This window comes from Cyprinus carpio, chromosome B18 (assembly GCF_018340385.1).
Source record: "Cyprinus carpio isolate SPL01 chromosome B18, ASM1834038v1, whole genome shotgun sequence".
In the NCBI taxonomy this organism is placed as follows: domain Eukaryota; kingdom Metazoa; phylum Chordata; class Actinopteri; order Cypriniformes; family Cyprinidae; genus Cyprinus; species Cyprinus carpio.
Genome location: NC_056614.1, coordinates 21116737 through 21131033, shown reverse-complemented (window position 1 = coordinate 21131033; position 14297 = coordinate 21116737). Strand labels below are relative to the sequence as shown.

The 14297-nt window shown below is 33.6% G+C and overlaps 1 protein-coding gene across 1 annotated transcript in view; it reads left to right on the top strand.

Annotated features, from left to right (window-relative positions):
* Positions 1 to 7058, top strand: part of LOC109109323 (protein O-mannosyl-transferase TMTC2-like) — a 96659-nt gene extending 89601 nt beyond the window's left edge. Inside the window, exons 11-12 of the mRNA XM_042744329.1 lie at positions 2901 to 2964; positions 5796 to 7058. Coding sequence (XP_042600263.1) covers positions 2901 to 2964; positions 5796 to 5975 — 244 coding nt within the window. The 3' untranslated portion in view covers positions 5976 to 7058. The remainder of the gene's footprint in view (positions 1 to 2900; positions 2965 to 5795) is intronic.
* Positions 7059 to 14297: the final 7239 nt, after the last annotated feature.

Genomic DNA, 14297 nt, shown 5'->3' with positions numbered 1-14297 from the left:
CCACATTTTACTACTAAATGTGCGTGCTGCACATTTTTTTCCAGTATTTTTTTTTTCTAGTATGCTAAGCTGCAGTACTTTAAAGGAATAGTTCACCCAAAAATGAAAATTTGCTGAAAATTGACTTGCCCTCAGGCAAGATGTCGAAGAATTAGTTTCTTTATATGAAAAAATTTTGACGATTTTTTCATTATATCACTTGCATTAATTTGGCATTACAACACTTAGATCTTCTGCAGTGAATGGGTGCCATCAGAATGAGAGTTCAGACAGCTAATAAAAGATCACGGTACTCTACAAGACTCCTGTCCATCAACTGTGTGTTTGTAACAAAAAAAAATCCATCAAGACATTTTAACTTCAAGCCCATTGCTTCTAGCTAAAGTAAGACTCCTCTATAAATTTCTGAATCAGGAGAGAAATATGCTCAGATCAGGCACAGTTTACAAGTGAAAACAGTCCAAACACTTAACATTATGGTGGATTTTCATGTGAGAGGACAACAAAGATGGACTTTTTCACTGGAGGAAGTGTTATGAACTTGTATCTTGGCCAGAAGCTACAATTTGAAGTTAAAATGGCTTAAAGGTGGATTTGTTTCACAAGATGTTAACTGATGGACTGGAGTCATGTGCATTATTGTGATGTTTTTAGCAGCTGTTTGGACTCTCATTCTGATGGCACCAATTCACTGCACAGGATTCATTGGTGAGCAAATTTCTATTTTTGGGTGAACTATTCCTTAAAGGGGTAAATTTGAAATGCATTTTAGGGAGGATTTTAGCATTCTGACAGTCTAAAACTGCTAAAAGCCTTTCCTTCTCCTTAAAGTCTAAATTAATCTCGTTTAAAGCACCTCTTTTGTAATTCTCCTTCTTATACAAATACATTTCAAGACAATTGCTGTCAGACTTCAGATAAATTGCTTCCAGCCAGCATTGCTCATGTTATTAATCCATAGCTCTCCATTTGTTTGTGAGGAGTTCTGTAGCTTTGTACAATAAAAGCTAACCATTGAAGCTTTCGTGTAATGCAGTCGTACAAGGTTACATCAACGGGTCATGAATTATTTTATGCTTTTTCTCGGAAGGTCGGTGACCACTTTGGAATGAAATAATGAGGAGACTGCGGTGGGGTGGAGGAAAAGTTTGGTTGCCAAAAATTAAACATTTGGTTTATTGTATTTTGGAGGTTTATATCTGACTTAGGGAGGTCCAGTTAATGCTGTCTTTTAGATTTTTACCATATAATGCAGTTGTGGTCATAAAGACCAACACAGTCCTAACACAGTTTTGACTCTGAGTTAAGGGTGGTCACTTTCCCAGTGTTGATTTGAACAGAATCCTTTGTCCCTGCAGACAATTGTGGTTACGATCAAGCCCCGTTTAATTACGTGCATGTGAATGTGAAAATTACACAGACTCATCGTTCAGGAGGAAAGGATTGTGAAGGGTGAACAGTAACACATGGTTTTGGTTAAATGCTTAAGTCCACTGTTGAGAACCAGTCATCCCATAGATTTTTATTTAACTTTTTTTTTTTTTTTTTTAAAAAGGTTAAAAAGTTAACAGGTCATTTTTAGCCATATACATATTCAGAAGGTCAGGCCAGTTAATTCAGGAAGACAAATCATTTAAATGAGGTGTTTTCAAACTTTTTTGGTGAAGGACCCTATATATTTTAAGACTCATTCATATTGCATGAGAAGGAATAAAAAAGGAAATGTCACATGCAATATGTTCTTTATAATGTCATTGTACTAAATTTAATACATTAAATTAGTAAATACCATTATTCAAAATATTGAGTAATTAATGTTTCAAATATTTTTAAAAGCAACCATTGTTATTCTCGTTTTATTTATTTTAGTTATAGAGTTTTGTTTTATGTTATTTTATTTAATTTTATTTTATTTTATTTTATTTTATATTTTGTTTTATTATTTTACTTTATTTTGTTTTATTATTTTACTTTATTTTTGCTGACCCAGAAACTGACTGGGCATCAACTAGACTTAAAAAAAAAAAAAAAAAAAAAAAAAAAAAAAACACTGATCTAGATGAGCTGTTTTCAGTAATTTGTAAATATAGGCATGCACACCATGCAGATTTGTCAGGTCACATGGGATTAGTAGATGTTGCAAGCCAAATTTAAACTTGTTAGCCATTGCATGTGTCCTAAACACAACTTTTGGTATCTTCAGCTTTGCTTGTAGAATTTTCCTCCTAAATTGTATTTCAGTCCAATGTCTCAATTTATCTTCTTCCTCATTTATCTCTCTGTCAAGGTTAAGAAACTGGAATGTTTTCCACACATATAATTTATCCATCATCTCACTGCTTGAATATTTCAAGTACAGTACATACATATTTTCCCTTAATAAAAAACAATTTCTTGAAACGTTTAACCTTAGCTCTTTTCAGCAAAGAGTTTTGTTGAGAATGAAGGAGGGTTTATAAAACAGGCCAGTATAAGGAAAGCGGTCATCTATCATAAATAAAGGAAATCTTCAGCTCTCTTTCATCATTACAACCCAGCCTTTCTTGGCCAAAAGTCATTGTCTCCATACTGAACTCTCTTCAAAAGAAGATATTGCTACCAGCAGGTACAAGCAGCTAGAGGATGGGGGTTTTTCGCATGAAAAAATAAAACTTTAGAGTTGTAAAGAAGCTAAAGATCTTCAAACAGCATCCAGTATGTTGTAGGTCATGACCTAAGAAATGAGGGCACATTTTCTGCTCAAAAATGGTGAAGTCAGGCAGTTTTATAACCCTGTTTGGCTTCTGCCTATAGTTTTCCATGGCATTAAAGTTGGTTAACAAATAGTCCACGGTTTAATGGTCAGCGATAAACTTGTGCAACAGGATGAAGTAACACGCAATGTTTATTTGCTCTTTCAGGCAAGCCAGCCTCAATGATGCTGCTGAGAAGTACTACAGACAAGCAGCCAACCTGAGACCCAATGTAAGTACCTAAGCCGTGCTGCACATGGGACATGTGCCATGCACACACATGGTGGTTGACTTTAAATGATTGGTGTGACTCAACTGCTCCCCGTAAGTTGTATCAGTGACCAACTGTACAAGTGCTGTTGGCAGTTTTGGGGTTTGCATCAAAAAAAAACATCAGACTTTAAAGAGATGCAGAATGTCAGGGAAGTGTACTGTGAATTTTGCAAAACACACAGTTGTTTGATTTCTTTGGAATATAGGGATGTGTTTGATGTTCACTTTGCAGCTGCCTGAATAAGGAAGTCGCCCTGTTCACCAGACAGAAGAGCAAAATGAAAAACGGAAATGTAGAAAATTTGAAATATTTTGAAAGGCTGGTATGAGGCTCAAGCCTGTTAGGTGAAGTCAACTTTAGATTAAGAAAATGGTTTTGTGTTTTTTGTTTTGTTTTGTTTTGGTTTTTTTTTTTTTTGTTGTTGTTTGTGTTGTGTCTTGTGTTTTTTTTGTGGAATATCTAATTAACCTTCATAAAAACATGAGTGAAATCAGTTTCAAATTAATTAAACTAATTTGTTTATTTAGAATTATAATAATATAATTTAATTTGAACTGAAAATGTAAAAAAAAAATATATATATATATATATTATTAATTTACAAATTATTAATTGCTAATTACTATAAATTGTTAATTGATTTATTATGATTATCCTTATTTTATATAATACATATATATCTTAGTGATGTATATGTATGCTTTTAGGTTTTTAATACCAAGTATTTTGCCCCAAACTCATGCCACTGGTTCATGCCACTACCATTGCTTTTGTATTTAACAGCATTCTTAAACAGCATTTAGATGTAATATAAGCATAATTAGTTTTTAATGAATATTCAGGGCATATCATATGTTTCAGCGACTTTGCGTTATTACTTTGAAGTGGATTCAGAAACATTACTTATCAAGTTATTTGACACTAGTAGTAAACCTTCTTTTTTATCTAAATGCTGCCTTTATTTCAGTGTTGTACAGTGTCTGGACGTTTTGTCTTCAGGGATGTTTGTCTCCTTAGCAGCTGTTTCAACAAAAGTCCCAAGATCCATACCACATCTGGTACTGCTGATGCTGTGACTGCATGCCAGGATGGTGTTGTGAGGGATACTGTGCGGTTAGAGTGTAGGGTGAAGCGGAAACAGGGAGGTCAGGAAACTTCTTGAGGCCACAGCGGGGCAGATTCCCCTCCGCTGCTCACTTCCTCTCACCTGACACTATCTAGAAAGCCTCTATGTTGTGGTGACGGTTATTCATAGTTTTTGGCTGGTAAAGGCACAAGGACCTACTCTACAGAAATCTAAAGTGGTGGGTCTCTACAAACATCTGAACAACAATTTAAACGTTACACACGTCTGAATAGTATACAAACAGAAATATGCATATACAAAATGTGAATTGCAGGGCTTGACTTTTCAATATAGTTTTAAACTTAAATTAGGGGTCTTTTTTAATTCAGTCGTTACATGCTGTAATATAAAGCTGTTTTTACACTGATTTTAAGACTTTTTTTCTGAATATTATGTAAATCTTTTCACATTTTTCGAAGCAGGTTTGTTTTCATTTTATTATCTTTACAATTTGATATAAAAATAATAGGTGAGTTACTTTCATTAAAGAATTTATTTATTTATGGAGGAAAAATACCTATATTATGATTTAGAGTATCACTTTAGGGATTTAAAATAAATCATACTATGATTTTTGGACTTTTTTTGGTCATATCAAAACCCAATTTTTCATATAAACACACTTTTAAAAAGTCTGTAAAATTAGGGCCCAGTGTACTGTGTTGATATGAAGGAATTTTTCAAATAGATTTTTCACAGATGTTTGCTATCTTGAATTATATATTGTTTTATGTTGTGCTTTAGGGTTAAAGAAAACATCTGTAAACTGAAAATGTCCTGACAGAAGTACATTTTCCATTTTTCTATGATTTTTTTTTTTTTTTTTTTTTTTTTTTACTTGGATACTTGAAGCTAGTGAAAATACTGCTGAATATGGCTTAGAATATATTTGGTTTTGAGAGGAAGGTATATGTGTCACTCGAGCGCAGTTAATGCCACAGTTTGCAGTTCATTTGTCCCTCAGTCTCCTTTTGAGGTTTGACATCTCTGTGTTGGGTCAAATAGTGCTAATGTATTACTTATGCGTTGTGTAATTCCACAACGATCGTCTCCTTCTACATTTCCATGTGGAAAACCATGGCAGCTGGCCTAAAATGTCAGTTAGTGTTAGTTTTGCTCTCTTGAGTGTTGGATAATATACGACTCTCTCCCTTCAGAGGTGGCAAAGTAAAGCATGAAGCATGTCCAAAAATGGCTTTTAATTGAAATCACATCACCATGCAATGAAATATTTTTGACATATTAAATTTAGTCATGCCAGCCTGTGTTTTAGCCCCAAGTGCTGCAACAAATATGTTTTTGTACATTCATGTCAGGACTCTTGGAATGTTGGGTTTAGTTTAGGTTCAGTTTGATTTACGCATCTATTGAAATCTCCTTATGTGAGAAGAATCAGTGTAGTCAACATATTGTTTCCATTGAAGCCTTATGCATTCAACATCACTCATGTAACCCTGACATAAGTAAAACAGATGATGTGTGTCCAGGAGAGTTATAGACTGTAGAATAACCGAGAGATTCTGGTTAAATTTATGGACATGTGAACCTGAAAACATTTCAGAAATGCCAGTGATTCGCTGGAACCTGGTTTGCTTGAGACAAAGCATGCAAAATACATTATTTGCTTCCTTAAAAGTGACTATTTGGTGGTTTTCTTCCACAGTATCCCGCAGCCCTCATGAACCTCGGAGCCATTCTCCATCTCAATGGCAAACTCCAAGAAGCGGAGGCCAATTATCTGCGAGCCTTGCAGCTGAAGCCGGACGACACCATCACTCAGTCCAACCTGCGGAAGCTGTGGAACATCATGGAAAAACAGGGCTTGAGGACCATGGCTCCTTGACTTGGACATATTTGATGGAGCACCTTCACAGAGGTAGTTCTCTCGGAGCTCTCACTAATGAGAGGTAATCAGCATCCTAGGGCTTCAATCCTGGGTTACCTCACGGGACGCTTGAACATATGAGAGCAACTACGTCTGGTAAAACCAACAATCTAGAACTGTGGAGCTCCCCAGACGTGGCGGGAGTTGTTAACTTGAAGTGGCCCATTGATACATACTTGAAGTCTCATGATAAATTCGATTTTAATGAGTTAGTCAATGCTTAATAGTCTTAAAGGGCAATATTTGCCCTTAGGCTGTATGTAATTGAGAAGGAATGAGAGTGCTACAACCCCCATGAGGCTATACTCTGCATGTACAGTACATTTCTTCATTCATATGATTGGAATCATTAATATTTAATGAGCACATCATGGCTGATGGAAACACGAAAAACAAAATCATATCATCGAAACATCAACAAAATAATGAGATAAATAGACCAAACATGTCATAAACGTTTCTCACTGTAAAAAAACAAGCATTCATTGTGTCAAAATGATTGGTTTCTGAGGTTGTAGACTTAATGACACTGTACATAGTAGCACGGATGATATGTGAAGTTTGTGGAAGTTTTTGCGAATGCATTTGCACGTTCCATCAATGTTCCATCGATCCAGACACGCCTGCCCACGACACTAGATAACTTCTGGGTTCAAGAAATTGGATCCTTTTGATTAATCTTGCCAAAAATGATACGAAAACAGGAAAGGAACGTTCAATAAGCTATATATAGCCTGAAGGAAATGTTAGAAATTGAACTTGCAAGCTCTCTTTGCCTTACTTTGCGAAAATCTGTTCTGTAACAGAAGCATCCAGTGGGTTTTATTTACTTGTTGCATTACTAATATAAGATGGGGATGGAAATGTTCACTTGTTATAAAATCACATTCAGCAGTTTCAAGCAGTTACCGTTCAAAAACTTGGGGTCAGTAAGTTTTTTTTTTTTTTTTTAAGAAATTATTACTTTTATTCAGCAAGGATGCATTACATTGATTGAAAATGACAGTAAAGACTGGAAAGATTTCTATAAAAATAAATGCTGTGCTTTCTATTCATCATTAAAAATGTATCAGTTTTCATAGAAATAAAATATATGTAACTGTTTTCAAGATCGTTAATAAGAAGAAATGCTTCTTGAGCACCAAATCAGCACATTAGAATGATTTCTGAAAGATCATGTGACACTGAAGACTGGAGTAATCAGTCAGTATAAAATTTATTTTACATTTTAATAATATTTCACAATATTACTGTTTTTACTGTATTTTTGATCAAATAAATGCAGCCTTTGTAGTCACAGGAGACAGTTTTTTTTTTAAACATAAAATCCCAAATTTTTGAAAGGTAGTTTTTATTAGATCTGAACATTAGGATTGTGGACATTGATTCGTTCTGCTGGCAGTGTCCTTTGACTGAATTGGTTCAACAGTTTAACTGCAAAGCTTTGACTGGTAACTCCTAACCAAATACAAATCCTCTCACTTGTTGCACTCATCTAACAATATACAGCTATAGTTTTGTAAGGGATTGTTTATATGTAATGTTGGTTTAATATTTTTCTTCTACGTTCGAGTGTATAAATGGAACCTAATATATAAAATGACACGTTACACAGTGTGATGTTGTTGCTCAAACACGGAAAACAGTGAGCCAGAATCATTATATACAATTACTTGTTTAGAATTGTTTTGTTCATTCAGCAATTACTTTGTTTCATAAATGTCTTTGTTCGTCCTTAATTGTTTCTGATTTCCAACTTTGTATATATAGTGAGTAGGAATAATTGGTGATCCCACCAATTTTTTTTTTTTTTTTTTTTTTTTTTTTTATGAAGGATTTTTTGTGATATGCACCTTCACACTATCACGTTAAAAAATGAAGTGAAAGTTTTGACCCAAAATATGAAATTCTGTTGTTTCTTGCCCTCAAACCCACTCTGTTGAACACAAGAAAACTGAGAAATTAAGAAAAAAATGGTGGATCTTTTCAGTTCAATTAAAATGGAAGCTTTCAATTATTTTTAAGTAATTCATAGTGGTTTTTATTTTAACTTTAGGTTTCAGTTAACTATAATAAACCTGTCTGTCATGTACTATATTCCACATTTTCTGAAGCTGTACTATAGCTTTGTGTGATAAATTAGTGTAGAAATCTTATTTCATGCTTTTGTAAAATTTCAGTCCCCCATTCATTGCAATAGCATGGAAATGAGCAACCAAATGTATTTGGAATAACATGAGGGTGAAAAAATAACAGAATTTAAATTTTTGGGTGAACGATCCCTTTACAGTCGGATGGCTGAGTCAGTATTAACTTATTCCCTTTTGTGTTGTCTTGATAAAAAAAAAAAGGAAAAGAAAGAAAAAAAAGCAGCTGGCTCTGTGTTATATGTCAAAAGTGTATGAAATATTTCTGATTCAAGATGCCCTTTTTTAAATATATTTTTAGGCTGAACTAATTCATCCATTGTTTCAATGAGACATGTGTAATGGGAGCATTTTCAAGGGAATAAACCCAGAATTTGTGATGCATTTGTCTAGACGGTCTCTCAGACGAACCGATTTCTTCACATTTCTGTACTTCCATTGTCTTCTGTTTCCTCCCAAAATTAATGAATGGAAATGCAAACAATAGCCAATAGTCTGGTCTTTCTAATGTTATACTGATTAGAAAAGATCATTTCTAAACTAGTACTGGACATTATGACATAATCATGCAGTATATTACAAGAATAGTTCGCCCAATTTAAAATCCTGTAATTATTTACTCGCTGTCATGTCATTCCAAAGCTGACTTTTTTTAATCTGCAGAACCCCGAATAAGATTTTAAAGAACAGCTTTGGGACAACATGAGAGTGAGTAGGAGAAATTTAGCATTACATCACTTCAGAATGAAGTGCCGTCAAAATTTGAATTCTGACAAAAACATCACACGTAATCCTTCAATCAATGTCTCGTGAAGCAAAAAGTTGCATGTTTGTAATAAGCAAATCCATCATTAAGATGTTTTTTAACTTCAAAACGAATACATTTTCAGTAAAATATTCTGAATTATTAATTTAATCCACAAAAACCCCACTGCATTGGAATAACAGACCTCCCATAGTTCCTCATAGTTACCACATTACCATAGTAAACTATTTGTAATTTTATTCAGTCTCAGTCGTAACGTGATTGTGTCTTGTCTGTCCTCCACGATGTAAGTTATCAGCGTAGTTTCTAGGGGTATTAGTTGCTACTGCATTCTTAGCTGTACCCAGTGTGTCTGTTAAGATTTTCACATGGACTCACACAATGCAGACTTACATGACTAAGACACCTGCACCCGTACTGTAGACGTGAGTGTTGAAGTCTTTCCTCAGGGATTTGGAGAGGTGGTGATATCGACGTTGGTGCTCTCAGAGCAGAGAAAGAGTTTACTTCAAAAAGGTTTTTTTTTTTTTTTTTTTTTTTTTTTTGAACAGTGTTGCATTTGTATAAATTATCAAGATTTGTAGCCTTTCTTTCTTCTGTTTTGTATAAAGACGGGCGTATGTGCCAGATAAGACTTTTCACAATGTCACGTTTTTCCATAATAAAGTACCCAGTGTTCTGCTCTCTCCTCCAGAGTCTGCATCATTGAAATGCAAACATTTCTAAGGTCTGTGATCCATTCCCTTTCATTTTGTTTTTGTTTAACGTCATATAACGTAAATGTTGGGCTCCGGTTATGCTTTGTACAAAGACTATAACAGGTAGCACTGAGTGTTATTGCTGCAAATCTTATGGTTATATAAATGCTTTAAAATAGAACCAAGAATTCATGATCTCCATGGAAACGGTCTTGAAGTGGGTGTTTTATGTAGGGGACTTATTGGCATCACTTTAAAATATGGTACATTTCCTAGTTGTTGCATTAGTATCTAGGTTAGTGTTGATTTATAAATATATTTTTGTTAATTATTAACTTGTGCTTGCTCATAACACACTAATGTTGAATTAAACAACTAGAAATGTTCAAATGTGTTAATATATGTACAAAGTTACATTAACCTACATTAATAAATGCTGTGAAACAATTGTTGGTTTTTAGTTCATGGTATTTAATGCATGTTACAGACTTGCACTGTCATTCAAATATTTTGGGACAGTAAGTTTTATTATTATTATTATCATAATTATTATTATGTAATCAAATTAATAATTTTATTGATACTTCAAACGTGGTAAAAATGATCAAAAGTGACAGTAAAGACATATATATTTAAGATAAATGCTGTTATTTTACTTTCTATTTATTAAAGAATTTTAACAAAAATATTAGTTAGCACAACTGTTTTCAACAATGATAATAAAAAGAGATGTTCCTTAGCACCAAATCAGTGGTTATGTTTGGAAAATTCAGTTTTACCATCACAGGAATAAATTAAAATCGATATATTAAACTGTAATGCTTTTTCCAAAAACATTAAAAAATCTTACCAAACCCAAACTTTTGAATGGTTGTGTATTTACTAATATATTAATTCTGCTAACTTTTTCAATATTTAGTTTTCAAGTTATGTCATGTCACTTTTGTGTCTTGTACAAAATCCAGAAATGCAATTGCATTCTCTTCATAACCAGCCAATAGTGTGTTCACACCACTTTATTGATGGTGTTTGCACAAGTTTCATTGTTATTATTGCTTATAGTTTTGTTCAGATAACTATACATATTCAGCGTTGTTTGTGCTGCAGACATGAATGATATCTCATACTGTGCTGCTTAAAGTGATCACACTTACAATTTCCTTTTTACATTGCGCAACCAAGATCCTTTTGCAATTTGTTTCTGAAAATGTGACGGTAGTTAGAAGTTTAACCTGCAAATTTATTCGATATGTCATTCATATCCACTCTTTTGGTCTCACTGCACAACTATGTAATGTAAATATTCACATTCACATCTGGGACGTGTGTTTCGCCCCTCCTCCACACACACTATCCTGTTGACAGCCAGAAGCCGTCCACCCTGGAAAGCAACTAAGCCATGTGTTGTATCTCACATGTTCTTCTCCATGGCCCTTTCTCACGTCTGATCACACTATGGGGCCTTGTTGATTTAAAATGTGTGAGGCGTTTGTGTGCATGTCCGCTACATGTTTCTCATCTCCTTTACAAAACACAGGTGTCTCGTATCTCAGCGAGTGACAGTCAGACAGAAGACTGGTGTGAAAAGTACTTCAACTGAAATAGTACAGTCTTTGAACCGCACAACTGTGTTTTCTTACACATTGCTTTTCTTTCCAGCCAGGATTTCAGGATTTTTCCAGAAAGCCAATGATTTATACCTTCAGCTACTTCACAATATATATATTTAATATATTTACTCAGCAGTCTCGCTCTGTGTTCTTAAGCATTTAAAATATATCTTATGAGTTATGTAGTCTTAAAATTAAAGTTATGTTGAGAATAGCATACTTCTAATATTACAGTATACTAAACATTCTACATACATATACATATTCTGCTTATAGAAATATGCATACAGGTACTTTTTCCTGCATTGTAATGCACTTAAATTGAGCTTCCATGTCCAGCGTGACTAATAAACCCAAATTAATTTCAACTAGAATTTTCAACACCATTTTATTGGAAAGTTCACAAATTTTTACAGAAACTTGGATTAAAAATGCAAAATAACACTTTTTTTTTCTTTAACTTGTCTCGTAATGGTTATATGACAACATTGTAGCATGCTATGGTTTAAAAAGGTTTGCATAACACCATTAGTCACAAAATTATTGGAAAGTTGGCACACTTTTACACAAAACTTAGATTAAAAAAAAAATCAAAGTGACACTTTTTTTTTAGAGAATATTTTTACTTTAAATTATCTTATAATGGTTTTTTGACTAAAAGTGTTGCATGCTACTTTTAGTATGCAAAAGTCACTATCAAAATTTATTGGAAAGTTGCACATATTTACAGAATTTTTTTTTCTGTAAAAAGTTTTATTAACTTGTAACTTTAGTAAAAGTCACTTTTTACCAAAATGTATTGGAAAGTAAAGCAAATTTTTACACAAATTAGAAATACTAAATTACACTTTTTCATAGAGCTTTTTTCTTTAACTTGTCTCATTATGTTTGTGACAATAATGCAGCATACTACTGTTTAAAAAGTTTTGCATACTAATGTTTAAATGCAAGTCCAAATGTACCTATTTAATTTTAAGTTATTTTTAAATTTAGCACATTTTATGCAAACTTTGAATTAAATTCTAAATAACTATATTTTATATTAAAAAAAGTCAATTGTTGTGTGACAAAAATGTAGCAAAAATGTGTGCTGTTTTAAAAACGATGCATACTGCTGTTATGCAAAAGTCACTATTTAAGTTAGCACATTTTTCCATGTTTTTCTAGTATTTCTTTGTATTTAAATAAAATTAGTTTTTACACCAATTCTTCACTTTATAGGCTACAGCACATTTAGACAAATGCAGCAAGTGGGCTATTTACTATAATTCATGGGAAAATGTGAATACTGTGTAGTGTACTTAATTTGCTCTGTAGAAATAGTATTTTTTTCTAAACAACAGCTTAAAGGGTTTGCGGATTTGGTTTTGTCTTTCCATAATTCCTCTGCAGGCTTTTGTTTTGCAGCTGTGCCTGCTCAACTAATCATTGTAATAATTAGCCACGACCCAGCTGCAATTAATGTACTAATAAGATTCATTAAAGGGAAGTCTGTGTGATATTCTTGACACAAATGAATAAATGTTTCTGCTTGCAGCCAGAACAAGCCTCATGAAACCATGCACGGAGCTGTTTTGCGGCATACATTTATATGTTACTCATTTATTTATAAACTGTTGGAATGTTGCAAGTATGTTTTAGACAGCCTTGAGCACAGTCAAACACATTTGTGAAAGGTGCATATTATATGCATTAACTGACTTTAATTGACAGAAATATGGTTGTTCATGTTTGCATACCCTTGTGAAAAAGAAGTGTGCTTAATTGTTAAAATTATAATTAAAAGTATGTTTTCAAAAACTATACTAGCTGATTACATATAAATTAAGTTTTGAAGTTAATGAAGTTTTATTTTAAGGTACATTTTTAAAAATGTCCTTTTAAGAAGTAGACTTATTTTAATCTGTCGACTAACCTATAAAGCACATGTGAAGTGCTATAAATTTTAACTGCCGTGTGTTATTCAAGATTACATTTAATGTTAACATTTTTACTGTTTTTACAAGTATTTGTGCTAAATTGCAATCATTAGTAATGTGTAATAAATATATTTAAATACGTGACAAACAAATTACATGTTACAAAATTGCATTAAAGTATATTTTAGTTTACCATAAATGCTTGTCAGTACATTCAACAGTACACTTTTACTATATTTCAAAGATGTTCGAAATTTATACACTTAAGACATGCTTCTTAGACGTCCTTCTTTGGGACAAAAAAAAAAAAAAAAAAACATTCTAAAATTTAGCTATGTTTAATATAAATAGACATTTGAATTCATTTTCATTTAATTGCAATTAAAATACCAAAATACGAATATTGTCTCTCCCTTCCCATCCACACCTATAAAAGCAAGACTGTGAGCATTCACCTGTTTCAACGGTTCATCTGGCTCCTAGCCCTGACCCAAGGTTCAGAGATCTGAATATTAAGATAAATCTCACCCAAAATCTCATACAACACAGGCATCCATCACACGCGATATGATTTCCTGCCTCTCTATCAATAAGTGCACATTTTGATCTCTTTGATTAGGCATTAAGTCTCAGATCCACCATGTCCAGCGATGGAGGAAATCAAAACATCTGTATCTTGTTTTCTTGACCCACTTCATTATTACAATATTGCCTTTCGCACAAAGAGAACTCTTTGGTAAAGGAGAGGAGCTTACAGTTTCCTTACGAGCGCCTTTTTCTTATTATGTTGTTATATAGAAAATCTGCCAGCTGTTATCAAGCAAATACTGTTAGGAATGTGCAGACAACCTATTGGGCCTTTGATCTGGCTGGCCGGTTCCAGCAGCCTCGGGCAGAACTGCGGTATCTTTTGAGGGCAACGCGGTGCGTGACGCGTGGAAGTCTTCGGCTCTGGACCCAATAGCTGATGTTATTGCATGACAGATGGGGTATTAGGAAAGGGATTGTGCACAAAATGTGCATAAACTCAACAATGTGGTATCAGCCCTTTCAGGCTTTTCATAGAGTTTTCTGAAGCGTGAAGGAAATTCGATTTTTCTTCACTTTCTGTTGGAGATGACAGGTATGTAGTAGCGGAGC